The sequence below is a fragment of the Gossypium hirsutum genome, chromosome D06 (assembly GCF_007990345.1).
Source record: "Gossypium hirsutum isolate 1008001.06 chromosome D06, Gossypium_hirsutum_v2.1, whole genome shotgun sequence".
NCBI lineage: Eukaryota > Viridiplantae > Streptophyta > Magnoliopsida > Malvales > Malvaceae > Gossypium > Gossypium hirsutum.
The window spans coordinates 6,000,419-6,026,981 of record NC_053442.1 but is presented as its reverse complement, the minus strand read 5'-3'; the positions used below and the strand labels follow the sequence as shown (position 1 = coordinate 6,026,981).

Here is a 26,563-nt window from a genome sequence, read left to right as displayed (position 1 = left end):
AGACCTTTTAGCTATAAATTAATGATAAGGTTGCTTTTGAGGGTACACACTCACTCATGGACTGGATTCTCACAATGCCAAGGCAAACGAAGTTATCAGGTGAGGAGGCAGGAGTGTTTTCATAACCTTTTCTTCTATATTATGGTGCATTTGAAATCACAGAAATAAGGTTATTTTTTAGGGTAAAACCCCAAATCCAGTCGCCACTATCAACATGGCTAATGTTTATGCCACTATAGTGATTAAAGCTAATGAGAACCGGAGAGAATTTAGACCAATTGAGCAAATAAATATGGGGACGCGAATGGAAAATGTTCCAATATCAGGATCCAACATATTCATTGGATACAAGAAAAATAACATCAGAACCTGTGTGGTAATTCTCATCAAGGGGAGTACGAAGGAAATTCTTATTGGAATCAAAGGCAAGCCGCTGATTGCTTTTACCGAAGGGATACTTCCATCTGTAGTATTCTGGACTCAAGACAAACTGCTGGGGAAAGTATTTGCGGGCGATGAAATTCGGGTCAATTGGGAAATCACACCGTTACGGGACGACATAGTTGCAATACAAAGAGGACTCGGCAAATAGGGAAGCACCAAAAATGAGTCGAGCCAATTAAATTAACGTCGTAAATCTTTTTGTCATACTATTTGTGATTCTTACAGGGGCTGAGTGAAAAAGGATTAGGACACGAACAAATAAGCAAACCTCAAATCATCCATTGAAAGGATTATTTAATTCTCCACTAAGCTCAATCATGAAAAGAGAAACCACTAAAGAATTTATTTAATTCTCCTCTGAATCTATTTCCTTGACGCTGTACACCGCAGAAAAAATATTCTGGAGAATAAAGGGCGCCATCAAATGCAACATCATCAACAAAATGTTGGCAGTTTCTAAAACAAAAGCGTATAGATCAGGAAAACAAAGTTTTTTAGATTTATGCTGCTACTGCTGTAAAATGACTGCAATGCACGAGGGAACTGACTGCAAAAATACCTTCGGCTCGCCTCGACAACTAAACATCTAATTACCAATGAACGACTTCCCTACAGTTTGTTCATTTACCTGCTACCTAACGTTGCATCACGTTGAGGTATAAATTTCACCTTGTGATGGCAAGATTCAAATAGATTTAGGTATTTTGATTTGCAGATAAGAAAAAGGTGGATGGAAGTTATTGGCCAACATTACGTCCTCGGACCCTGGGGATACGCCTTAGTCCCACTGACCCCAACAAGCGAGCAGGCCAAGTTCGAGCTACTGGGGGAACAGCACGAAAAGCACGGCGCATCCCAAAGTCATCCTCTTCATATAGGTTATAGTCCATGAATCTACCACGCATGTGAACAGAAGAGTCTAGCCGAATAAAATCATCATCAAAAGGATTGCCAAAAGAGTCATCTGAATCAGATTCATCTCTGTAGATACGACCACGATAACCTGGCTCAATCACGTAATCACCCAAGACTAGTGCCCCTGGCGTTGATGACATAATTGTGCTGATCACATCATCTCTCTCTCTCTCATTTTCAAGCTTTTTCCATTTTTCTTCAAGTACAGGGTCCACCGCCCGAGGTCGTGCTAATGGGTGCTTTGTCCTAACATGTTTCTTGAGCTCCTTGTAGGTTCCAACAAAAGAGCACCTGTCTTGCATGCAGGCCCTTTTTTTCCGATTGAGATATTTCCGTACAGGTTCTACCACTGTCCAACCTTTCACTTGACCACGACAAAGCGGGCATAGAAGCTCTGGTACTTCCATCTTTTCAGAGGGTTGTCCCACACTTGCATTATCCACCGACCCATTGTCAGCTGAAGTCACCTTAGTGTATGCCTTCTTGTATTGCTCAAGACAATTGGAAAAGCGACGGCTAGTAGCACACATGTAAGGGCGGCAACCCTTATCATAAGAGGAACAAAGGAGGAGAACAGCATTGTGAGGGAACTCCAGACAAACTGAACATTTTGCAGCTTCCCAATCTTTCTTCTCTGAATCTTTGGAACACTTCTTCTTTTGGGAGCCTTTGCCAGCCTTCTTAGGACAAGATGGCAATAGGTGAGGATTCACACTTTTATGGCAAGAGTCAGACTTTCGCACTTTGCTAACTTTGGCCATTTGCAATTCTAACCTAAAGCAGAGGAGAGATAGGAAAAGATCAATATCATTAATTATTGTGTAACAAATACAAGATTAATATATGCCTATCACTTTATATAAAATTCAGAACAATGTAATCACATATTTCATATTTTCTGATGAGCGAGTCTATTAAAATTTTCATGCCACAGAACAAGAGATTGCAGGCTAAACCGAAGTGCAGTCCATGCTTTTAATGCTTGGTATAGACCTCAAAATGAGTAGAATAACAATAACAATGCTCTTTGTTTTGGGTGCAAAATAGGAATAAAGCCTAGGACAACAAAGTAGCTATGTCACCAGGGAAAGAGAGTTAATTGTTAGAATGGGTGCGTATTCTTGGGAAAAAAGAACCTACGAAAGAACAGAACCCAATGCCAACAAATTAAAATATATATATCAAGCAATATTAATGGACCTATTGAGTAATTAAACAATGAAGCTGAACTACTGTCCAAGCATTCATGTTATTTCCTCAAAAGATGAGATATGATTGTTGATAATACTATCACTGACAATTTCAAAAAGACACTCAAAACAATTTAATAGAAGGGCTGATTTATTTGTGTGAATCAATTAACTTCTCTATATGTTCTATGTGACAGATTGAATAATCACAAAATGTAGGCAAGCATACAAAAGAGCCAGAACAGGAGTTTATATATTACAACAAAGAACATTCTGTGCATGTCTCAAAGCCAAAAAAAAAAAAAACCTAGTTGACATGAAAGGAGTAATGCAGTGCCAAACAAAATATGAAAGTGGGACAAAGGTTTAAATCCATCACCATTTCCCTTTCTTTATTAATTATTCATTTAGCACTTTTACCTAGCCCTACACATCACGCTATTCTAACCTAACCTCATAGCATGTATTGGATAGCATCCACCAGATCAAGAAAAGGTCCAACCGTTTGAAGCCTTGACCTCTTGGTGATATTCAATTAAGATCACCAAAAAATTGGTGGATACAAGTACATATTTAATCTGCATTGCACCTTTTATAAATAATCTAGAAACCAAAATCAAAACTATATAAAAAAAACTTTTCCTTCTAAGTTACAAGTTTCAAGGACAAATATAGGCTTCAATGTAATGCCTAATTCAACTTAATATGAAGTTTGTATAACTTTAAGAAATTAAACAAAAAATGATTCCATGCACTTTAAAGAATAGTAGAAAGCCTGCTCAACAGGGTTAACAACTAAACATTTCTAACCAATAAAGTCAGACTGCAAAATTTGCCAATTCCTTTATTTTAGAGTGTTACCAGCCACAGGAGTAGAAAATAAGTGACTTTGAACCAAACTCTAAACTCTATAGAACTTGTCTCCAAAATAATTTATTGTTAAAAAAGCTTTAACAGCAAACCATTAAAAAGAGGTAAAGCACAAAAATATTATCCACCATGTTTTTAACAAAGTATCTCAACTTGTAACGGAAGATCAACAGTGTTCTTGAGATCTTAATTATTCTAATACTACCAATAATCCACGGCTTATGCAACAAGAAAGAAAAATGCTTTTGAAAAAATCACGAAGCATTCCAATACAAAAGGACTGGTCACTCACTAAAATCTATATAGTTGGAGACCAAGGAAAAGATGGAAATGAACTTTACAATAAGCAGCAGTTCCACCATCATATGGACTAGATAGCAAAGATTAAGAGCAGGAAAAAAAAAGGGTTGGGGGTGACTTGCTAAACATTGCAAAAATATTGAGAATATAGAACAAAATTGGCTTTACTTTTTACTGTTGAGTCATTATAACAAAAAAAAAGAATAAACTATTTAGCACCAGAAAATGGATGTTACCAATTCCCAGTGTAAATCTATACTTCGAAGTTGCACCATAACAGCAACAACTTGTTGAATCATTTCCCATTAGTAACCAGGGCCGAAAGCAAAATTGAAATATTAACAATATGTAATCAAAAATGGTTTTGCTTTTTACTGTTTGAGTATACATTATAAGAAACAAATAATAATGATAAACTATTTAGTATTTAGCATCAGAAAATAAAAGCCCCCAATTTAAAACTATTCCCTGAAGTTGAACTACAATACCAAGTCGTTTCACATTAATCCTTGAAAAGCTAAAGTATGCAACTCTTAAATTATTGAAGCAATAGTTCACTTTTCTAACTATGCTTCAATAACCATTAAAATTAACAAATGCTTTCTTCGCATCCAAAACTAATGGAATAGAATATTGGTGTTTAGTTAAAATCCCAATCACTAATTTGAATCATAAGCAAACAAAGAAACTTGCAGAATTATTCAAAACTTAGAAAAGAAAAGTCCCGATGAAGCAACAGATAAACACTAACATGTTACCATAAATACAATATATATATAGTCTAACTTCTAACCAGAGACAAAGTTAAAGTGAAAAAAAGAAGAGAGAGGGAAAGCAACCATTGTTGAAAGCCAGTTTAAAATTTGAAACATAAGGCGCAATCAGAATCTAATTTATCTGAACTCATCAATTTTCCTAAAATACAGGTATATGGACACATAAATATCCGATTAATCTAAATCAGGATAACGTTGATCGAAACATCGAATATCAAAATATAACATATTTCAAATTAAAATCCAAATTGATAATCAAATGAAATGAATGTCGGAGAGATCAACGGTAGAGATCGACCGGAATTCAAGATCTAGCGTACCTGTAAATGTGACCGTCGATCTGAAACCCTTTGAATACAAAAGAAGAGAAGAAACGAAAGAAAGAGGCTTCTGGCAGGAAGGAAAGAAGAGAAGATGTTAAAAATTGGGAGAAGGGGAAGAAGCCGATGTTCACGGAGGGGTGAGATAAACGTTTGCGTGGGAAAGTGGTGCTTTGCTTTTCCGTTTCCGCCGCTGCTACTGGCGGTGTGGAGAGGAGAGCGGAATAATAAATTTACGTCTTTACCCCTCTCTCTGTCCCTTTTTTCTTTTAATTTAAAAATCTCTGATCGGCTTCCCTGGCTTCTCAGACTGGATTCGAGAATTTATTGATTGAGATTTGAGAGTAGGCTTTTAAAAAGGGTAAACTTCACCAAACGCCATTGAACTTTGCTTAATTTTTATTTTTTGCCACTAAGCTTTTAAAATTTATAAAAATACCAATACTATTATTGCATTATTACAAAGAGGTCACTTCATCGTTTACCGTCGTTACTTAGGTAACGGGGTCTAACGTAACACATTAAATGTGCCATATGTTTAAAATATTTATTTCTTCTTTTTAATATTAAATTATTTAATTTTATTTATTTCTTTGTTTTCTTCTCCTTCTTCTTCAATCTTAGCAGAAACAACCAATCTTTTTTGCTACTTTCAATGCTGATGAGTAGGCTTGTAATGCTTTTGATTCACTTACAAAAGTCAAAACAACCCGAATTTTGAACCATTGTCTTCAATTTAACTCACGTTTAGATTTTGAGGATTTTTGTAGTTAGGCAAGCCAAAAAAAGATAGAGTTCAATTTAACCTCATAGAGACCAAAAAAGATCAAAACTTCATAAATACATCTCACTATTAGCATCTACAACAAAAAATTCAAGCTTATTTGTTTTCGACAATCAAACCCAAAGAACTTATCTTTTTTACTAACCTGCCCATGAAGATACCCGAATTGTAGCACCCACTACGAGGAAGTAAAACGCATACTAAAAGGACAAAAAGTAAACATTTGCCTTCAAAACTACCCAAGATCATTACAAAACCAGACCCTAATTTGGCTTTCAAATTTAAAAAAAAAAAGCAAAATAAAAATCACACAATAATATCTGTCCTATTCCTTCAATTTGAAGATAACAATACCAAAAGTAAAAAAAAATAAACGAAAAAATCCCCAAAAAAATCAAAAGGAAAAAGATGAAGAATATGAAGAAAAATTTGTTGAAAATTGTTGAAAACGAAAGAAAAAGTTGAGGTGAAAGAGACATACCCGCGAAACTTTATAATGAATTTCTTTTTCCCTTCCTGAGTATTGAAATGCTAGATTTACTCCCTCCTAAAAATCAAAATAGGTGAAAGGAAGAAGAGAAGGAAAAGAGAGGGAAAAATTAAAAGGAAAAAGAAAGAAAATAATTTTTTTAACACGTGACACATTTAACGTGTTACGCCAGACACTATTACCTAAGTAACGGCACTAAACAATGGATTGGTACAATAACACTAGTGGTATCTCTCAGAAAATAAAAATTAAGCGAAATGGTATTCGGTGTAGTTTACCCTTTTAAAAGTTCTTTTAATGGGTCGTGCGAGACTCAATTAATTATTGAATTGATACTAAGATTGGTATTATAAACTAGTTGTAGGGTAGGTGAAAGGGGGGTAAAATACCAAAAAAATTATTTTTTTTAAATTTATCGAAATAGTGCTTACGTGGATGCTATTTGTGTCCATGTCAGCAAAGCGCATTGATGTGGACGTGATTTGCTGACACGTGTCCTGACTTCGCGCTGATGTGGACGCGATTTAGGGGAAAATGGTCCATTCCGATAAATAATAAAATACTGTGCTCATTTCGGTAAATTTTAAAAAAAATAACTTTTTTTGGTATTTTACTCGAAAGGGAGAACTTTTTAAATGGTAGAAAATTAATAAAAAATTGTTTTTTATATGAGAGATAAAAGAATAATTTGATAATTAAGAGAGTGCCCGTTGATAAATTTTTATTTAACTTTATATAAGATTAAAATATTAAATACTTTCATTTTTCATTTTTATTTTATAAATTTGAGTTTTCTTATCCTTTTCTTATTTTTTATAATTTTAATAAATAAAAGAGATAGGGATTACTTTAGTTTTAAAAAAAAGAAAAGTAATAGATAAATTTAAATTAATAATCCAAAGAATATGTTTAGAATAATATAATACTAAATAAATCAAATAAGAAGAACATGTTAAAAAACTCATAAAAGTTCATAATCATGTAACAACGTTTATAATTACTACGTTATCACACATTTAGGATGTGAGTGAAAATAGAATTACATAATAAAAATATTTATATAAACTTGATATAAATAATAAATGGGATTTTAGTTGAATGATAAAGTATAAATATTGAAAATTATAAAAGTTTGGATTCAGACCTTATTATATGTGTAGTATACTTTGCTATTTTTCTATGTAAAAGATATAAAATGACAAAAAACACCTTCAAAGTAATATGATTTATTTTGTAAAGCAAATGTATTTTTGTCATTACCCAAACTGAGTTTGTGCTCGGCTGACTCATGACACCATCTCAATCAAAAGTTTAATATATAGTATAGATAAAGAAAATCAGTATATAATATAAACAAAAAAAAATTATGAAAATATGAAAACTTAAATCAATAAACTTATTAAATATATAATGACTGCATTGTGTCACGGGGTTAGATCTTTCGTCTCGCGATCCGTTCGGCCTTAGGCTATCCGTTCGTCCAAACTCGCCTAAGTCAGCCATTACTCAAGTGAAGATTCCTTAAGAACTCCTCCAAGGCACCAAATTAAAGAGCGGAAGCGATTTATACCAAAAGAAGCTACAAAGAACAACAGAAAGAGCGCACACAAAGTATTTGAGTAAATGCTCTCAATATTCTCTTATTCACGAAGAATAATGAAACAACGAATAGAGTGAGTACAAATGAGAGGGAGGCACTCTATTTATAGTTGAGCTCCCCTAAAACCGACGGTCAAGATACGTTTACATCGACGGACGAGATTAACCATATCTATTGATTTTAGGGGTTTACAAGATATGTCATATCAAATCTAATCTAATGTTTACAAGATATGATTCCCTCAATATTCTAAGATTAGTTACCAAATTAGCCTAAGTTGTCATATCTTAATTATCGGGCCAACCAGGTTTCAATCTGACAGGCTTCTCCAACAGCTTTTTGAAACGGACCAGTTCTTGAGGGCCAAATGATCCCCATCTAAACAATAGACCTCCATTGGATGCATTTGGCGCCATGGTCACGGGCTTTGAACTGCGTCCCGTGACAATTGCAGGTACATGTTTAATTATTTTTATTTAATTAATTATATATATTCATTTAATTTATATAAGTACTTATTACTTAAAATTATACTTTTTTTAGGAAAAAAAGAAGAAATCTATTAATGAGAAAAAGAATTCAAACAACAACCAAATTGAGGATGCAGACAAACTCAACGCGGACCTATAATTACAATAGTTTAAATTACAATGAAAATATAATTTAATATGAGTATTAATTGTAATTAAATATTTTATTGTACTTTTCCTAATTCAATTTTTATTAGTTTTAAAATAGTATCAAAAATATTTCTAATTTCAAGTAATAAATATTTTAAAATAATAAGATATTATTTATCAATAATTTTGAATAGTTTTAAGTACAATAAAAGTGTAATTCTATCACACCCTGAAATGTCAAAGTTAAGTCGGAAAGGTGAATTTGAAGATTAATTTGAAATGCTTACAAATTAAGCGAGTTCTAATGGAAATAAGAGAAAGTGGCGGAATAGTTGTGAAAATGTTAGATCTCAACCTTGGTTTTGTTGAGTTTTAACTAAGAGCATTTTAGTGGGAGACATGATGATTATGGACGTATATACTTGGCGGTTGAGTTTGGGATAGGTGAAGAAATGTGTGAGATGTTATTCTTCGTGTAGTTTTCTTCATTTTTTAGTTCTTTTTTTTATCTTTTTCACTAGTCTAGATTGAAAAAGAGAAAGATTAAGAAGCAGTTTGCATGGGTGAAGGTAGCTAAAGTTTATGTATAAGTAACTGAGGATTTATTAAGCTAATAAGCTTATTAACCTTACTGTGTTACAGCTTTAAGTAAAGGAAAGAAGATTGAGGATTTTAGTTGTTTATCGATTCTGTTTTGTATGGGATTAAGTTGTGGATAATCATTTTAATGGCCTCTACATGCAATCAAATTATAGTTTTTATGATGATGAAATATATTCATTGAAGATTCTGAATTAGTTGTTATGTTTTGTAAGTTGTTGAAGGCTCGGGTAGCAAAGGAAAAAGCTAAGTAGAAGGTTTTGGCCTCAACTCCCAGGTGATTTCCAATACTCAAGTCTTAAATAGATGTTTACATTTTGGAATTGTTGTTTGGGTCTGTAACTTCTATCCTAGATGATGAATTCTCTGGTTGGATGATGATGTATCGAGATGCAAACTGTGTGTAGTCCTGAAAGTGTATGGTTGGTTATCAGTCTATCTATAAGGTATAAATGAGATGTTTAATGTGATGTCTATTGGTTATGTTGGTTAAGTGTTGAGTAAATGATGCGTCATCCTATGGATGAATGTTGTGCAACAATGTAATACTCTATAGCTGAATATTGATGTATCGTGAGGACTGTTGTGTTGATGTTGAAATGCATGCAACATTGGCATATTGTGTGTCGTGCATGAACAATAGTGTTGATAGAACACCTGTGTATGAAATGCTTGTGCATTAGATGCAGTGTGCGGAGAGTTATTTTGGCATATAAAAGATGAAGAAATGTCACGTTGTGCACTCTGTGCCATGTGTTATCTAGCTTTGTGGAGGTTCGGGCGGATAGTACGAAGAATGTATATGCATGATTTTCGGCTTTGTGGAGGTTCGGTTGGATTGTACGAAGATATATACACAAATGAATATGATAACCCAACATAGCTTCTATGAATGTTTGAGACTCTACAGAATCTAAGACTTTGAGCCTCATATGTGTAAGCAAAGTCCATGGCCAAGGCATATGAAAGTTATGAAAGATATGGAAGCCCACCAGAACTATCTTATATGTGGAAGTGCATTAGGACTATCTTATAAGTATAATTCTACAACAAAGGGATCCACTTGCATGAGTCTGCCAAGAACTTTGTTCTCTTGTAATCTATCACCACGTGCAAGCTATATGTTTATGTGAATCCATAAATAAAAGATATGACAGTCTAACATGACTATTTCATATGTATAATTCCGCAAATAGGGGATTCACTTTTAAGAATCTGCCAACATGATAATTGTTGCTAAAAGTGGACCACTATGAATGGGAAATTTGTTGTTGTGAAACAGAGGCAGGACTCAATGATCCGCTAAAGTTGTCAGTTTGATTACGATTTGTTGACCTTCTTATCAATTCGAAATGAGGGTTTTCCTTATGCATCCACTGCCATGTTTCGTAAAGCATGAAACCACAAACTTGGGTCTGAAACAAGAATCCATGAGGATCGTAATATAAATCTGAGTTTGGCAGAACTACCTATTAAAAACAGTTCGCAACTGGAACTATCCTCTAAGATTTGCCTTATTTGAATTATCTATATTTATTTGAGGCAAAGGCTAATATTAGAGTCATCTAAGGGCTTTCTTTCATAAGTATGTAAGTAACAATATGCAAAGATTTCCTCTCAAGGAAATAGTTACATATATAAGACCGCACATGCAACTAATGAGGATAATGTACTGAGTACAAATGAGCTAAATCATGTGAAGTAAATACCACGCCAAGGAGATTGGCAAACCGTCCTAGTATAAACAATCAGACATTAATTCTAAATCAATAAGTGTCAGCTTATTAGCATTCTTTTAATACAAGGTATGAATAACTCACTAAGTTCATTTGAACTTACGTTTGTAACATTATGTATTGTAGGTAATAAGGGAACTCAATAGTTCGTTGAGGGACCAAACCAGACCAGAATTCGTCGTATCCGGACAGTTGTGCTTCCTAGTCATAATATGTATACAGCGGGACAACCTAGAGACGGAGTCTTATTTATAATTAGTTTTGATAAATATATTGTTTTCAAACTAAGCTAATATTTGATATATTTAAACTACTTTGTAAAATATTTGGTATCTTAAATTAAGATTGCATAATAGAAATAAAATATTTTCTGAAATTTATTTTTTAAAAATTGAGTAATATTTAAATATAAAATATAAATATTATAAATTTACCTCATCATCAATTAGTGCCATTTTTCATTCAATTATGACTAAATTTTGGTAAGTTCATGGTATAAAACTCAAATTTAATCTAAAACGCCATAGTAGCCACCCGCTCAATCTATCATCCATTTATAATAAAAGCCATGGTTAATCATATTTATACGTAACAACCAAAACTGTAAAACCATGTCTGCAATTAAGTTAAATCAATAACTCATCCTTATACTAAGCAAATGTGCCAAAAACAATTATTAAGAATAAATCAAAGTCTTAACAAGACAAAGTTAAAGAAATAAAAGTCATTACAAAAGAAAATTAACCCCAATTAACCACCGTGAGAATGGTAGGCTTACCTAGCTTTTCACGTCTTCCCATGGTTTCAGTCCCAAAATCTTTATATATATATACATACATATATATATTATTCAATCACTAAATATTTATAAGATTAAAAACAAGTTTATTAAAAGAAAATAGAAACACAATGGATAATAGCCGTGTGCAACCATGCCAATTGTGTTAGCAATATCCTTTAAAAATAACTCAAGATAATTTTCTTTATCCAACAAGCCAAAATCTCAATAAGATGTCTAAGGTCCAATCTACGTGAGCAACCAAACTTTGGGACAGCCGCAAGCCGTGGATAATGCAATAAGCGACAACAACAACTCTGGAACCAAGCAGCTAGTATGCGACTATTGTGTGAGAGAGCAGCGGTGCACTGGTGGCTGCTGAGTTGAGGCATGATGCAGACGAGGCAGGTGCAGGCTGGAGAAAAGACCTGGTGCAACCTATATTGTGCTAGTTGCTGGCTGCTATATATGGTTACGTGAGAGCAAGGACGTGAGCTATAGAGGAAGGGAGAATTGACGATGGTGGGCGGTGGCGATGGCGATGGCGATAGCAGACCGCAAGGAGCTGACGGCACACAATAAGACCTTTTTTTCAGGACAAGACAAAGGCAACAGAGTATTGGAAAGAACACAGGTTGGCGGCAGAGAAAATGAAAAATGAAAATAGGGGGAACGCAAAATGGGAAAAGGACGTGATTTGGTGTTTTAAAAAGCTATGGCCAATTGGCCATTAAGCCCTTGGGCTTATTCCTTCTTAAAAACTCTCCTTTTCTCCCCTTCTGATTTAGTCCTAAGCCTTAAAAATTTTCAGTTTCCATTTTTTTGATTTGATCCTTGGTCCAATACATTATCCATTAACTTCTAAAATTTTAATAGAAATTATTAACTCCAAAAATAGATTTTCCGGTATTAGAACCACTTTACAATAATTAATTCCAGATGTACCTCATGGTATTTTATTATAACTTCGTAAAATCCAACACTAGAAATTTCAAAGCGTTAACTGTCTTCTGTTACCATTTTACACCAAAATATTATATCCATTAAAAAATTCTTGTCATAATAGACTCCCACATCATATGACCTCTAAAAAATTTTTTTTTTCTTTTACATTATTTCTTTCTTTATTATTATTTTCTATTTTCCTTTTTCTTTTCCTTTTCCTTTTTTTTTTCCTTTATAATGTCTAGCAATATCAACAATGCTCGAAATTGGTCCTCCTAAGTTCAAGAAGTTGGTGATTAATTTTACTTTTTTTAACTTCACTACCTACTTGCTCGACCTAGAAAGATCAAAAGTTATTTCATTGATCAATATCAATATTTTCAAAATTGGACTAGACCAGCAGGTTGAATTGGAACCAGTCGAGGTATTAATCCGAAGATAGAGTTGAATCGATTTGACTTGTGAATTGATACAACCAAGCAAAAAAAAACCAGTTGAATTGTTTTCTCTATTATTTAAATATTTTTATTTTTATGACTTTTTAATAATATTTGGGTCGTGACCTTTGCTATTATTTTAGATGTGTCTTGGCCCATCCTTGAAGACCGACCACTTCGAGCAACAAATCTTTGCAAATTAGATCAGACCAAATCAAGCGATTAGATCCCTTTATTATAAGAAGATTAGATTGAATTATTTGAAAATATTATCTTGGAGATCCTTAACTTATCTTGGACTTTATTAGGATATTCTCAATGTTGATTTTATTGCTACTTTGATGAGGTTTTAAAACTGTAATTGATAAAGCATTTTAGCAAGTCGAAAATTGTATATATTCAAAAGACTTAGGTTTTTTATTGAGAGTTTAGCATTTATCATGTTCATTAGGAATCCATTATTGTAAGTGCATTATTTAAGTATATAAGTGAGTCACTTGATTTACAAATTAAGTTTTTAGGGAAAAACTTAGTAGAGAGAGATCTAAATCTTAGGTGCAAAAGTGAAGTTGCTATATCAGTGTATATAGAACTTAAATCATTGTTCATATAAGGTTAAAGATAGTGGATTACATCCTGGGTATGGCCCCGTAGATGTAGGGAAATTGAATTGCATAAATAGTTATGTTGTGTTCTTTGTTGTTCTTTCGCAGTTACACTAGCAGTTATAATTCTTCCTTACATTGCTTACTATGTTCTTACAATTGTCGACTGATTCTTTATTTTGGTATTAGAGCAAGTCTTTTGACATACAAAAATGGTGTTCTTAGTGTCTATTGTTGCTTTAAATGGAAGGTTTGTCAATCATCATTCCCCTAATGTTGGATGGTTCCAATTACACTTACTGGAAGGCTAAGATAAATGTGTTGATCAAGTTTCCAGATGAAAAAAGCTTGGCGTGTTATTCTTATTGGTTGTGAGCCCCTTGAAACTGAAACATCTGAGGTGTAAACACCTAATTCATAATTGAATTGGACCATAAATGAAGGAGAAGTTGACATATGCTAACTCAAAGGCACTAAATGCAATCTTCTGTGGGGTGGATTGCTAGGAATTCAAAAGAATATCCAAGTGCACAACTGTTAAGGAGGCTTGGGATATTCTCAAGTTTGCCTATAAGATGAATATGCTAACCACTTAGTTTGAGACTCTTAAGATGCAGGAAAATGAAACCATAAGGGAGTTCTATGCAAAGCTATGTGATTTGTCCAATTAACTTTTGCCCTTAGAAATAAGTACTTCAATTTCAAACTCGTGAGGAAGGTTCTCATATTTTTTTCTAAGAGATTTGCCTTCAAAGTCACTTCCATTTAAGAGGTGAAAGACATACACAATATAAGAATCAATGAGCTAATTAGGCCACTACAGGCATTTGAGATTAATATGGATGAATCTAGAAGGAGTAGATCCAAATGTGATAAAAGTATAACTCTACAAATGAAAAATCCAATTACAATTAAAGGCACCACTACTATCGAAGAATTACAAGAGCAAATGACTTCACTTAGAATTTTAATAAAACTTTCAAGAAGCTATCAAGGAAGAATAAAAAGTTTGATGCAACCAAAAACTTTTCTAAGAACAAAGGAAAATGAGTTGTAACTAGTGAAGAATCCAATAAGGAGAAAAAGAATGTATCTAATGCCATGAATGTCATGGATTTGGTCATATGGGGTTGCATGTGCCAATAACCTAAAGGAAAAAAATCCTTTGTGTAACCTAGAGTGATAAAGCAGCTCCGATTTAGATGAGGAGCATGTGAGCAATTATACGGTATTTACTATTAGAGTTAATTCTCCTAAGGCTACTGAATTTGACACTGATAGTGATTTAGATGGTGAATCAAATGTTAGTTCCTGTTGGAAAAATGAGTAATGTTAAACTTGTTGATAAGAATGCTTGTCTGAAATGAGGAAAACCACAATTTGATCAAGCAGATGGAGATAAAATATTCTTTTCTAGATGATAGAACTGCTCGACTAGAGGCAATATAAAAGGATGTAGCTACTTAGTCTATGCTAGAAAAAAATCAATACTAGTGAGAAACTTGATGAAATACTTATTGTAGGAAGAATAAGTTTAGGAAATAGTGGCCTTGGGTATATTGCGAAAAAGTAAATGTTATTTTATAAACTTCTATAATTTTTGTCAATGCCACTAATAATACTAATCATGGTGAATGTTTTAAGAAGCCAATGTTGATTCATACTAACAAGAAAGTGAGCCAATATCACAAGATTGTGTGCCACTACTATGGAATGCTTAGACACATTAGACTAAGATGCTTTAAGATGTTAAGAGATATGAGGCTGAAGCAGGCAAACAAATTTTTAGATTTAGTTACTTGTAGCTAGCTTGCAAATAGAAGCAAAATTTTGTATGGAGAAGGAAGGTCAAAGATGCTTGTTGTTCGCTCATTAATTCCTGACCTTTACCAAAGTGGCACTATGCTTGTCAACATACTCTAACTCTTACCAGCTCAACGACATTGATGTTCTCTACAAAAAATGCTCCCATCGTTATGCACAAAATTGGTTGGTTTCAAGACATTGGCTTCAACAAATACTACCCATGTTTTTACTCGAGCTTGTTGATTTTTAATTTGTCACTAGTTAGAAGTGGACGCTCTTGGGATACCATGATACTGTTCGTTTGGGTAAAAGAATGACAATCCACTCTCCTTAAACCAAATCATGTATTGTGGATTCATATCAAAACAACAGTCTTGGACAGTGTAACAATTCAGTTTCCAGTTATGTTAGGAATTGCGGTCTCGGAACCTCGTTTTTGTAAATCGAATTCATAAATATTAAATAAAGATATGTATGAATTTAATTGAAATTTTGATAAGCAATTTAGCCAAAATTATAGTTAATTAATGCCCAGTGACTAAATTATAAAAGTCTAATCGCTATAGATTTTTAATTAATAAATGACTTGGGGACTTAAAATGCAAATATCTAAAGGGCCAAAATGGTTAATAAACCATTTTTAATAATGTGCTAGTGGACGGTAATGTGTGTGTTAATTAATTTAAGAAAATAAAGATTTATTAGTTAAAAAAACATGATTAATTAAGTAAACTAAGCTTAATTAATCATTAAGTCAGGTATACAAGCTAAAGTTAGTAGATGTTGTCATATTCTTCATCCATTTTTTTTCCATTTTCATCCCAAAGAAGGAGAAAACATAAAAAAATTATTTACCTTACAACCATAAATTGGTAAACAAATTTAAGTCCTTTTGTTGTAATTTTTGTAGATTTGAGGTCATGGAAACTTGATTTAGCTAGCTAGCCAATGTACCAATTTGTAAAATTATTAAAGTTTTAAAAAGTTGCCATTGTTGATTTCTTAAAGAACCAGGTGTGAAATTGATAGAAATTAAGCTTTATTTAAGAAAATGACTAAATAGTAAAGCTTAATTATTGATTTCGTACATTAGGGACCAAATTGAATAAAATAGAAAGTTTTCATGAAATTTGGTAAGAATAGAAAGTAGGAGTCCCCTAGTAAATATATGTAAAATTGAATTTCAATGTCAAGCTTTAAATTTTAATGTAAAATCAAAATCGGGTAATTAACCGAATTAACTGAACTTAATAATTAATAATACAAATTATTAACATTATCAATTTTTTTTACTTGTTTTAACCAAAAAAACAAGAACATATAAATTTCGGTTAATCGACCGAATTAACTAAAATATTTTGGTTTGGTTATTTTTTTTGAAAAATTTTTGGTTCTATTAACGATTAAAGGATTAAAAAGTTTGGTTTATTCGATTAATACTAGTTCGGTTCGGTTAACCGTTTGAACACTATTAGCACTGGGTGCCAAATTGGTGTGCTGGTTGAGATTCGTATATTTGTTCAAGTTCGAGTCATGTTAATAGGGGATATCATTTGTGAATCGGTTGAATGATATTTGAAAATGATTAAATATTATGAAGTTGTACTACATGTACTTATATACAATATATGATTATCAACAGTACGCAAAATACCATGCAAACTGGTTAAACGAGCCTAAAGGTCGATTTGGAAAGTTAGCAAATGATTTGATTCGATTTGGTAAGAAAATATGGTATGATCAAATGTTGCAAATTGAATAGTTGTGTGAATTACATTGGCAATGTAATGTTGGTATGAAATGCTCATATAGTTGACTAATTCAAGTAATATACAGGTGATTCATTTAAAGCATTGGTATAAATGTGGCATTAGCATATATAAATGTGTTGAATGAAATTTGATACATGATGTATTTGTACGGGTTTAAATTAGCACATATAAATTGTATACATTTGATTATAAACTAAGTTATATTGTTTTGAATCATGAAAATACCATTGAGCTTTCTTGCTTATCGTACGGTTTATTTTTCGTGCGTAGGTTTAGGTGCATCTCAAAGTCCCGAGCAACGAATCCATCATCCTGCCTGAAATCATCGATTCATCAATGTTTTTAAAGTCTCTTTTTGGTTCGTTATATGATATGTACCTAGGTGGAGTTAGTTTTGGTATAAAATGTGATACTGTGAATATTAGATGTTTAAATGGTAACTTGAAATGATCAAATAGGTTGAATCCTTGTCTTAAGAATTGGCACATAATGAAATTGCATCAAACGTAACCATTTTGGTAATCTAAGCATATGAATGAATCGGTGAATGTGGTAAAGGCTAAAAATGGTCATAAGTGTAAGATTTTGACATGTATCTTTGAATTCTAAATGCATGAATGATAATATATGTTAGAAATGATGTAATGTGAATAATACAATTGAGTTGAACTTGTATGTATATAATATGGAATTTGTTTTAGGTGAAATTTGTTGGTGTCAAAATGGTACCACTTAGAACCAGTATGTCAAGTCGCGAAGTCGGATAGTGGTCGTCACGACGAGACCAAGTTGCTCTGCCATGATGTGACATTGTGTATTGCTCATTGTGACGAGGCCTGCTCAGTATGTTGTGTCGTGATGAGGAGCCCCTTGACGTTGTGATGTTAACCCGATATTTTATAATCTTTACAATTTGGTCCTAATTTGATCTCGGGTTAGCTTTAGAGCTTTTATAAGCTCATATAAGATCCAAAAATGGCTATATATCATATTGTATGATTTTATTGGTTGAAGTTAATCGTTTAATAGAATAATCGAACATAGTGTGATCGTAGTTTCTCCAGTAACGAATGTGATACCTCGTAACTCGGACCCAACGATCGGGTCGGATAATGGGGTGTTACAGACAAGTTGTCTAGTGATAACAAAGTTGTGACTTATTTCCCACTCATGGATCCAATCTTGATGAACATTTGCTCAATTTGTATCCGGTTGACCCCTCTTATCAACACTTTGAACAGTGCTCAAGTCCTTTCACTACTTTAGAATTGGTTACCACATGCTAAATTGGAATGCCACTTGATCATTGTGTTGTCATTTGGTGATGTTAAAGTAGATAACGACCATGTATGCCTTAACTAAAGTATGGGCTTCCTTCAAAATTTCCCTCGGTAGCATGACTTGAACATCTTTCCTCGAATACGGTGTCCATTGAAACTACATTTCAAAATTCCAAGTTAACATTAAAGTAAATGATAATTAGGTATCAAAACCATAAACCTTTTAAATAAATAACTAAGCTATTAAGTTGTATTTTTTTTAATATTAATCGAGATTTGTGTTAAGTCCTAATGATACGTAGAGTGATCCAAGTCCACCCAAAATCTACAACAATTTTTTAAATGTATCATAAAATTTATAAAAGAATAAATCTTGAAAATTGTGCACATACCATATAAACTATTATTTTACCTATTTTGCACACAGAAAAGAGAATGGATGGGAGTGATTAACGCTATAAACGACATCCACATCCACACCTATATTTGAAGGAGGGTACAACAACCATTCAATTGCTTTGTAATCCAATTAATCAATTTTTTTAGAGCCCGATACATAAATGCCAAAATCATAGACCCCCAATTATAATTGTGAACACAAGCGAAGTCCTCTAGCAACGGAAGATACATCAATTGGCAACGACCACCCGACTTATCTGTCATCAATAGTCTACTAATGATGCATAGAATGTACACTCTAACGTACTGATCAAACTTCTCATTGCTCACATTGTTCGCCAGTCTATTCTCGACCAATGCATACAACTATGTAAACCTCGTTCAACCGCCCTTAATATGTCCGTCTTTATCTAAATATGGATAGATCTTGGCGGAATTGCCACATATGAAATTGAGCACAATTTTGCAAAGAAAAACCCACTTGCCTCTCGAGAAGAAATGGGACACATGCTCAATATTATTTGATTGAATAGTTGACCCAGGTCATTGTTTGATAAAAGCTTCAATTTTTATATTTTTTCACGAAAAATAAACATGAGATAACAAATCCAAATTGATAAACTATTCATACCAAATGGGTTATACCCATTGATAAGTTGTGAGGAGTTTAACTATAGATAGTCTCTTAACCATCCCATCAAATAAGTGAAAGAGTCATTAAACTATGAGACGCTACCTTGTCATAATGTGACGTGTTTCCAATGCCAATAAAAGGTAAACCATTCAATGGTATTTAACATGCATCCAAAAAAAAAGGCCAAATAAAATGTACCTTTTAGCTTGATCTTAGGCCCCGACTTACCCTCTATGGACAAACCTTATGACAAACCCTTCGAGGCATTGGAAAAATCAAATGTACAATGATTCGATAGATAAGATTTTTCCTTTCTTGAAACAATAAAACAAAATAGGTCTCTTTCTGTTTGAGAATTTTCGTTAAAAATATTCATTTATTATTCAATTATATGGTTGCTATATGATATGAGACCAAAAAAAGGAAATAAAAAGATAATTTTTGTATATCAATAGATAAAAGAAAGGTGTGGGAAAGAAGAATATTAATAGATATTTCAACCCATTGTTTTAAAATACCAAAAAAAAATTACATTGGCTCAGAAACCATAACACGAATTTGATCTTTTTATATCTATAAAAGAAATAATATTTTTTTCTTTTTTTTTCCTTTATTGTTTCTTTTTCGTTTCTATTCTACTTTTGGATCTAATAAAACCACGAATGAGGGCTTAAACTAAAAAATAATAAATGATTAGTTCATTCTTGATGGTCATTACTTTAACCTCTTCATTTTCAACTCCAGATCAAACTTGTTCATCTTGATGACAATTGACCCTTCAATTGGAAACCCATAATGAGGGAAACATGTTCCAATGTTACCGTCGCTTCGCTGCATGGGAAGTGAAAAATTAGTGTCTCTGGTCATTACCTCTCTACCTAGGTCGTGATCAATGGCGTTCGCAATGGACTCAAATGTATTGTAATGACCTTTAAAAACTTCGTTATTAATAAACGATCCCTAAGTCAAGAGTTTTGTTTGTTCGAAATCAGATACCCTAAGTTAATTTGAAGACGAAGGTTCCTTTCTTCAACCTACAATGTAGACAAACATATCTATTACTAACACTTGATTTTTCACAAATAAATGCCCTAAAAGCAAATAATATACACGACAATTAAAATAAAAAAAATACTAAAGTACTAATGTATATAAAAGAAGTACCATAATGACAACTACTCGTGCTATATGATTCTCTTCCTTTAACAAAGACATAATTTTGTTTAAAATATTGATTTCAAGGTGAAAATATAAAGGTTTGTTGATTGAGAAGTCGACAATGATCAGATTCAGGGTCAAGATGAATGCCTACAAGATTTAGGTTCAAGATGAATGACTACTTGTAGGCATGATACAATTTAAATCCTTAATGACTGAAGTCGACTTATATTTATAATAGAACTACACTCGACACCTATTACCGTTGAGTTTACCACATAAATAATTACGATGGCTTCTCTATAAATTGTGATAATTAATTTCATAATATCTTAACACCAACCGCCGTCAAGTTTAATTTTGCATTCATCACGAATAGGGTTTAAGGTCTAATGCATGATAAAATAATACAATAAACTAAACTCATTTGATGCAACGGATTAGTAATTATTACATAATGAATCTTTCAATTTCACTTATGTCAAAAGATTAGTGACATAAAATTAAAATTGAACTCGACACTAATTGATGTTGAGATAACCTTATAAAAATATAAAAGAGATATAACTTTTCCCTACCCATTTCAATATATAATATATAAAACTATTATAATTTAGTAAAAAACAACTATTTATCAAATAATTATGTTAATATAAATTAATTTACTTATCAAAGTTTTAATATAAATCATGTTATTATTTTTAAATGAAAGAGCCCAAGGCATCAAATATTTTAAATGCATGGGCTGTTTAATTTAAATAATAATAGTTAATTTATGATTAATGAAAGGATTTAAGTTAAAGATAGAGATGGAGATAATGGCAGTAGTTCTATAGAAAAAAAGAGCCATCTACGCATTACCTAGAAAGAAAAAAAGCAAGAGAACAAAACTATATAAATAAATTGTTTTATTATATTAAATAAATTATTATTTAATTATAAAAACAGAGTTTTGGTTTATTTAAAACACCAAAAATAAAATTTTAAAAATATATATATATATATTTTTGTTTAATTTGTTACAAAGGGCTGTTCTTAAACAGAAAAGAGAATTCAAAAGCTTTCTCTCTTCTCTCCATCTCCAAACAAAACCCTAAAAATTTGACATTTTATTAAGTTTTGCCTTTACCAAGCTTTATTTCTTCCTCTCTTTGGTCTCTCGCTTTAACTTTGTCGTGGGTTTTCTTCTTCTTTTTCGTCCCTTCTTTCACTGAACTTTTTCTCTCGTTTTCTATATTGTGTTCTTTTTGTCGTAATTATTCCCCTTTTTTTCCCGGAAAAAAAGAAACGCATTGTTTGGATTGGGAGACAGTTATTTTGATTAAACGGTTACGTTTTCAGGCGGTAGCTTGGAATCGTAGCGGCGGTTAAGTTTAGTACTCTTCCTTTTTTTTTCTTTCATCTGCCCTCTTCTCATTTGTTAGAATTTTCCCCCAATTTTTCTCGTTGCCCCTTTGTGTTCAATTCCTTGCAGTTGGGAAGTTGTAATCAAAATTCAATCTAGGGTTTTTAATTTTATCCCCAATTTATTGGTTTTTAGTATCATTTTCCCAAATTTAACTGGTTTGTGGTCTTTAACTGTTATTTTGGAAAGTTGTTTTTCCTTCGTTTTTGCCCAAGCTGTTGATTTTAAAAAAGGGACTGGAATTTTTCTATTATTTTATTGGGAAATACGAGGGTCGTTTCAGATTGGAAAATCAGTAATCTGCAAATCTATCATCCAATAGAAGATGGAAGGGTAGGGAGAGAGTGTTAATTATAAGGCTTCCTTATTGCCATTGCCATTGTTTTAAAATTTTGTTTCATTTGATCAAACAATTCCTTCTTTAACATTTGGTGAATGACCTGTTAAATTTAGAAACCCTGATTTTGCTGGGTTTAATTGACCAGGGATAGGGTTAAGAGTTGAGAGTTGAGAGTTTTGTGTGTAAAGAAAATCAATTTGGTGGGTTAGGGTTTGAAGAACGTTGAAGAAGTGGGTTCTTTTTTTATTTCATTTTGTTTTCTGATGGTCATATTCACTATCCCTTATGGAAAGAAGTGAGCCAGCATTAGTTCCAGAATGGTTGAGAAGTAATGGCACTGTTACTGGTGGTGGCAATTCGGCCCACAACTTTGCTTCCTCTTCTTCTCACTCAGGTACCTTTTCACCAACTTTTAAATGCCTATTGCATTTTTCATTTTATTTATACTTAATTACAGTGTTACTGCTGATTTGTATATCGTTAGAGATATGTTCTGTACGCCTACTTTTTATGCCCATTGTGTTTCTCATTGAATCATACTATTTTCTTATAGTTGTCATTGTAGGAATGTTCATGAATATATAATAACCATACACTTAATTGTTATATTAGATTCTTCTCTGGTGCATCATGGGAGACATAGAAACTTGAGGAATATAAGTGATTTTGATTCCCATCGACCGACACTTTTGGATCGGACATTTTCATTGAATTCACGGAGGAGTTCTAGTAATGGTTCTGCAAAGCATGCTTACAGTAGCTTTTGTAGGAGTCACCGCGATAGGGATCGAGAAAGGGATAAAGCAAGGTCAAACTTTGGGGACCATAGGGACCGAGCTTCTTCTGATGCTTTAGAAAGTATCTTAAGTGGTAGGGGTGAGATAGATACATTGCATCGTTCTCATTCTATGTTCTCTAGGAAACCGGGTGAGTCTTTGCCTCGAAGGATTGGTGTGGATGTGAGAGACAGTATTAACAGTAACCACAACAATGGCAATGGTCTGTTATCTGGGGTTACCCTTGGGGGTAGCATCCACAAGGCTGTGTTTGAGAAAGATTTTCCCTCACTTGGAACTGAAGATAGGCAGGTGGTGCCTGAGATAACTAGGGTGTCGTCTCCTGGTTTGAGCTCAGCTTCTCAAAATTTGCTTGTGAGTAGTTCAGCACTTATCAGTGGAGAAGGGTGGACCTCAGCTTTGGCAGAAGCTCCCAGCACGGTTGGAAGTAGTAACACAGGTTCCTTGGCTGCTCTCCTAACTGTTTCCCCCTCAAGTTCTGGGACTTCAATGGGCACATCTGGCCTTAATATGGCTGAAGCACTAGTGCTAGCTCCTTCACGATCCCAAGCTGCTCCTCAGGTAACTGGTTCAGTCACTAAGTTCTTAATATATTACTTATGTGATCTAATTACAAGTTTTTTTTAAAATTTCATACAGTTATCTGTCAAGACTCAAAGACGCGAGGAACTGGCTATTAAGCAATCAAAGCAGCTAATACCAGTGACACCTTCTATGCCTAAGTGCTCGGTAAGCCTCCCCCACCGCTGTTCTTTAAGTTGTTGTGCTTCCTCCCTCCCTAGCCTTTTTTTATACGTTTCAACTTCTTTTATGAAGAGTACTATTCAGACATTTTTCTTGTTTTATCTGATAGAAAAAGTTAGTTGATTTAGTTCCATTGTGCTCTGAATTTCTTAAAGCTACAGTTGGTGATAATCTTCTTCGGCATTTATGATTATGTATAATCTTGAAGGTCACAATGTATTGCCGATATATGATTGCCTTAAGTTGCTAATTTTAATTTAGTTTAGATATGAATTACATTAGTTGTGTCTTTATAGCGTGCTAAGACTGTTGATCATCTTCCTCAATCATAATTGAGAGACAAGAATGATATTTGGAAAGAAATTCATTAGGTCTCAAGCCTTTTGTTTTTCAGTATCATCAGATACATAGAGTCAACTGATGAACTAGAAAACTTTCAAGGAGTCTACTAACTATTTTTTTGACAGAAGAAATTAGAAAGGCTCATGGTTATTTCTTCTTTCTCTTTCCACCTTGCATTTCTTTATTGGGTTTTAAGTTCCTGAGGACTTCTCTTTGTCATGCGACTTTCCTCATGTATAGTTCTGATCAAATTATAATTAATCTTGCACTTTTTTATGAGATTTTCAAATGCCAAGATAAACTGGAGTTAGCTAGTTTGCTCTCTGCTCATGAAGTGTTTCAGAAGTTGCTCTATCTGTTTATTACCTGTCTATTGCGTGGATAAATAACCATTTATTAAGTACTTAGAAAGTTCCTTCCTCGTAATAGGTCAACTTTTTGTTACAGGTTCTCAATTCAGTTGATAAATCAAAAGGCAAACCTGCTGCCAGAATAAGTGAGATAAATACAGCTGTCAAGAGTGTGCAGCAGCAACCTTCTTTGATTCATCACAGTAATCAATCTCCTCATAGTGGACATGTCAAGCCTGATGCGCCAAAGACATCTGGGAAGCTTTTGGTTCTCAAACCAGGATGGGAGAATGGCGTTTCATCCCCTACTCAAAAAGATGTTGCTAGTCCACCAGCAAGTGCTAACAGCAGAGTTGCAATTAGCCAACATGCTGGTGGTCCTGCAAGAAATTCGAACAACCCAAAGCTTTCTTCTGTGGAACGTAAGGTTGCTGCCTTGAATCCAGTAGCTGGGTTCACTGTGGAAAAGAAACCTTCTTTGGCCCAAACCCAGAGCCGAAATGATTTTTTCAATCTACTGAAGAAGAAGACCTCGACAAAAACTTCTGCAGACCACTCAGATTCACTCCCTCATATTTCATCCACCACCACAGAGAAATCTGAAGTTACGAAGGAAGTAGTCACTGGCTCGTCAGCTGCTCATGCTAATGAGAATGGTACTGCTGCTACTAGCAATGGTGACACCTGTCAAGAGGCTAAAAAATTTGATAATGATGGTGAAAAGAATATGAGCTCCATTGATATGGTTTATCCAGATGAGGAAGAGGCAGCATTTCTTCGTTCTCTTGGCTGGGAAGAAAACTCTGGTGATGATGAAGGCCTTACAGAAGAAGAGATCAATGCTTTTTACCAGGAGGTAAGCTACATTTCTCTTTTTCTCATTCTCTCTGTAGTTTCCCTTTACTCATGTAACAGATTTATTTCGTAAGTTTCCACTTCTCATTGATGTTATTCTATGACTTAATTTCTAGTATTAGTGTTTATAATGAACTGTTGGATGCTAAACATGATAAAGAAATGTGTTCTTGATAGCCATTGGACAAGTATAGAGGTTTGGTGTTCTTGTGCTTTTTCCTTAGTTATTCAGTATCTCTATCTCATTGTCTAGAAGCAGAACATTTAATTTACAAAATGATGTGAAAATAAGAATTCTTATGAGAATTTTTTGCATATGATTTTACTTATTCTGTGTATTCATTTGGCATTGCAGTACATGAAACTGAGGCCAACTCTGAAACTGTGCCGTGGCATGCAGCCAAAGGTGGCTCAATCTTTTGCAACTAATTTGGATGGAGCTTCTTCTGAAGTGAGCTCCTCTGACTCCGAATCGGAAGCTTGACTTTCTCTGTCCCTACATAGTAAATCCAAAGAAGTTCCCTTTTTTTCTTTTTTAATTTTTTTATGGCAGATGATTAGGCTTTTTATTGGGCTCCTGTTTGAAAGAAAGCTGATGATTTGGGGGGTGGGTTTTGGTTTGATGGCTTCCAGATAATGCAATAATTAAGTCCTCCTACCCGTCTATAACTGAGAATTCTATAGGTTCGGAAGGATTGATGGGGGGACTATTTTGATTGCGGTTGAAAGATGCTAGAAATTTGCATCTTTAGGAGATTTTTTTTTTCCTTTTACAAGAAATAGCTTATTGGTGTTTTTGGTCAATTTTACCGAAAGGAAGGAAATCAAAAGTTCCATTTTTTTTTTCACTATATATGTTTTTGTAGTACATTTTTTAGCCTAGCAATAATACGTGTTCATATTAGCATGAAATTTGTCTCACTATTCCATTTCGCTTTCAACTCTATACTTGTCTGCCTCATTTTCATTTCGTTACTTTGGACCACTCTTATGTAGAATATCTTATGGGTCCGTTAGATTAGAGGAAGATTATTATCTCAGATTTTAAAAGGAAAAAAAAAACAATCCGTTAGATTAGAGCAAGAAATAACCTAAGCCTTTAAAAGAAAAAAAAATAGGGAAACCGGGATTTTCCGATTGTGGCTTTTCTTTATCATTAGACATCATATTTGAATTGTTTTTATACAATGTCTAAAATTATCTATAATTTCTTCTCAACTTTTAAATAAAAGAATAATATACTTCAGCGCATTTAAATTTACTGCATTGAC

At 33.4% G+C, this 26,563-nt stretch overlaps 2 protein-coding genes across 4 annotated transcripts; one reads left to right on the top strand and one right to left on the bottom strand.

The window, feature by feature from the left end:
• Window positions 1-762: 762 nt before the first annotated feature.
• On the bottom strand, window positions 763-6,241 carry LOC107918186 (uncharacterized). Of its 3 annotated transcripts, none has more exons than XM_041095147.1 (2): window positions 6,081-6,241; window positions 763-2,133 (listed from the first exon to the last, which is right to left on the bottom strand). In XM_041095147.1, exon 2 carries the CDS (start codon window positions 2,118-2,120, stop codon window positions 1,182-1,184), a length of 939 nt encoding a protein of 312 aa, XP_040951081.1. In that variant the 5' UTR covers window positions 2,121-2,133; window positions 6,081-6,241; the 3' UTR covers window positions 763-1,181. The 3 variants fall into 3 exon arrangements, with proteins under 3 accessions (XP_040951081.1, XP_016703206.2, XP_016703207.2); XM_016847717.2 differs by lacking the exon at window positions 6,081-6,241 and adding an exon at window positions 4,816-5,139; XM_016847718.2 differs by lacking the exon at window positions 6,081-6,241 and adding an exon at window positions 4,816-5,130 and having other exon boundaries at window positions 763-2,128.
• Window positions 6,242-21,480: 15,239 nt separating this feature from the next.
• On the top strand, window positions 21,481-26,140 carry LOC107918187 (uncharacterized). Its single transcript, XM_016847719.2, has 5 exons — window positions 21,481-22,598; window positions 22,817-23,562; window positions 23,641-23,730; window positions 24,535-25,293; window positions 25,648-26,140. Exons 1-5 carry the CDS (start codon window positions 22,490-22,492, stop codon window positions 25,774-25,776), a joined length of 1,833 nt encoding a protein of 610 aa, XP_016703208.2. The 5' UTR covers window positions 21,481-22,489; the 3' UTR covers window positions 25,777-26,140.
• The last annotated feature ends 423 nt before the right edge of the window (window positions 26,141-26,563 follow it).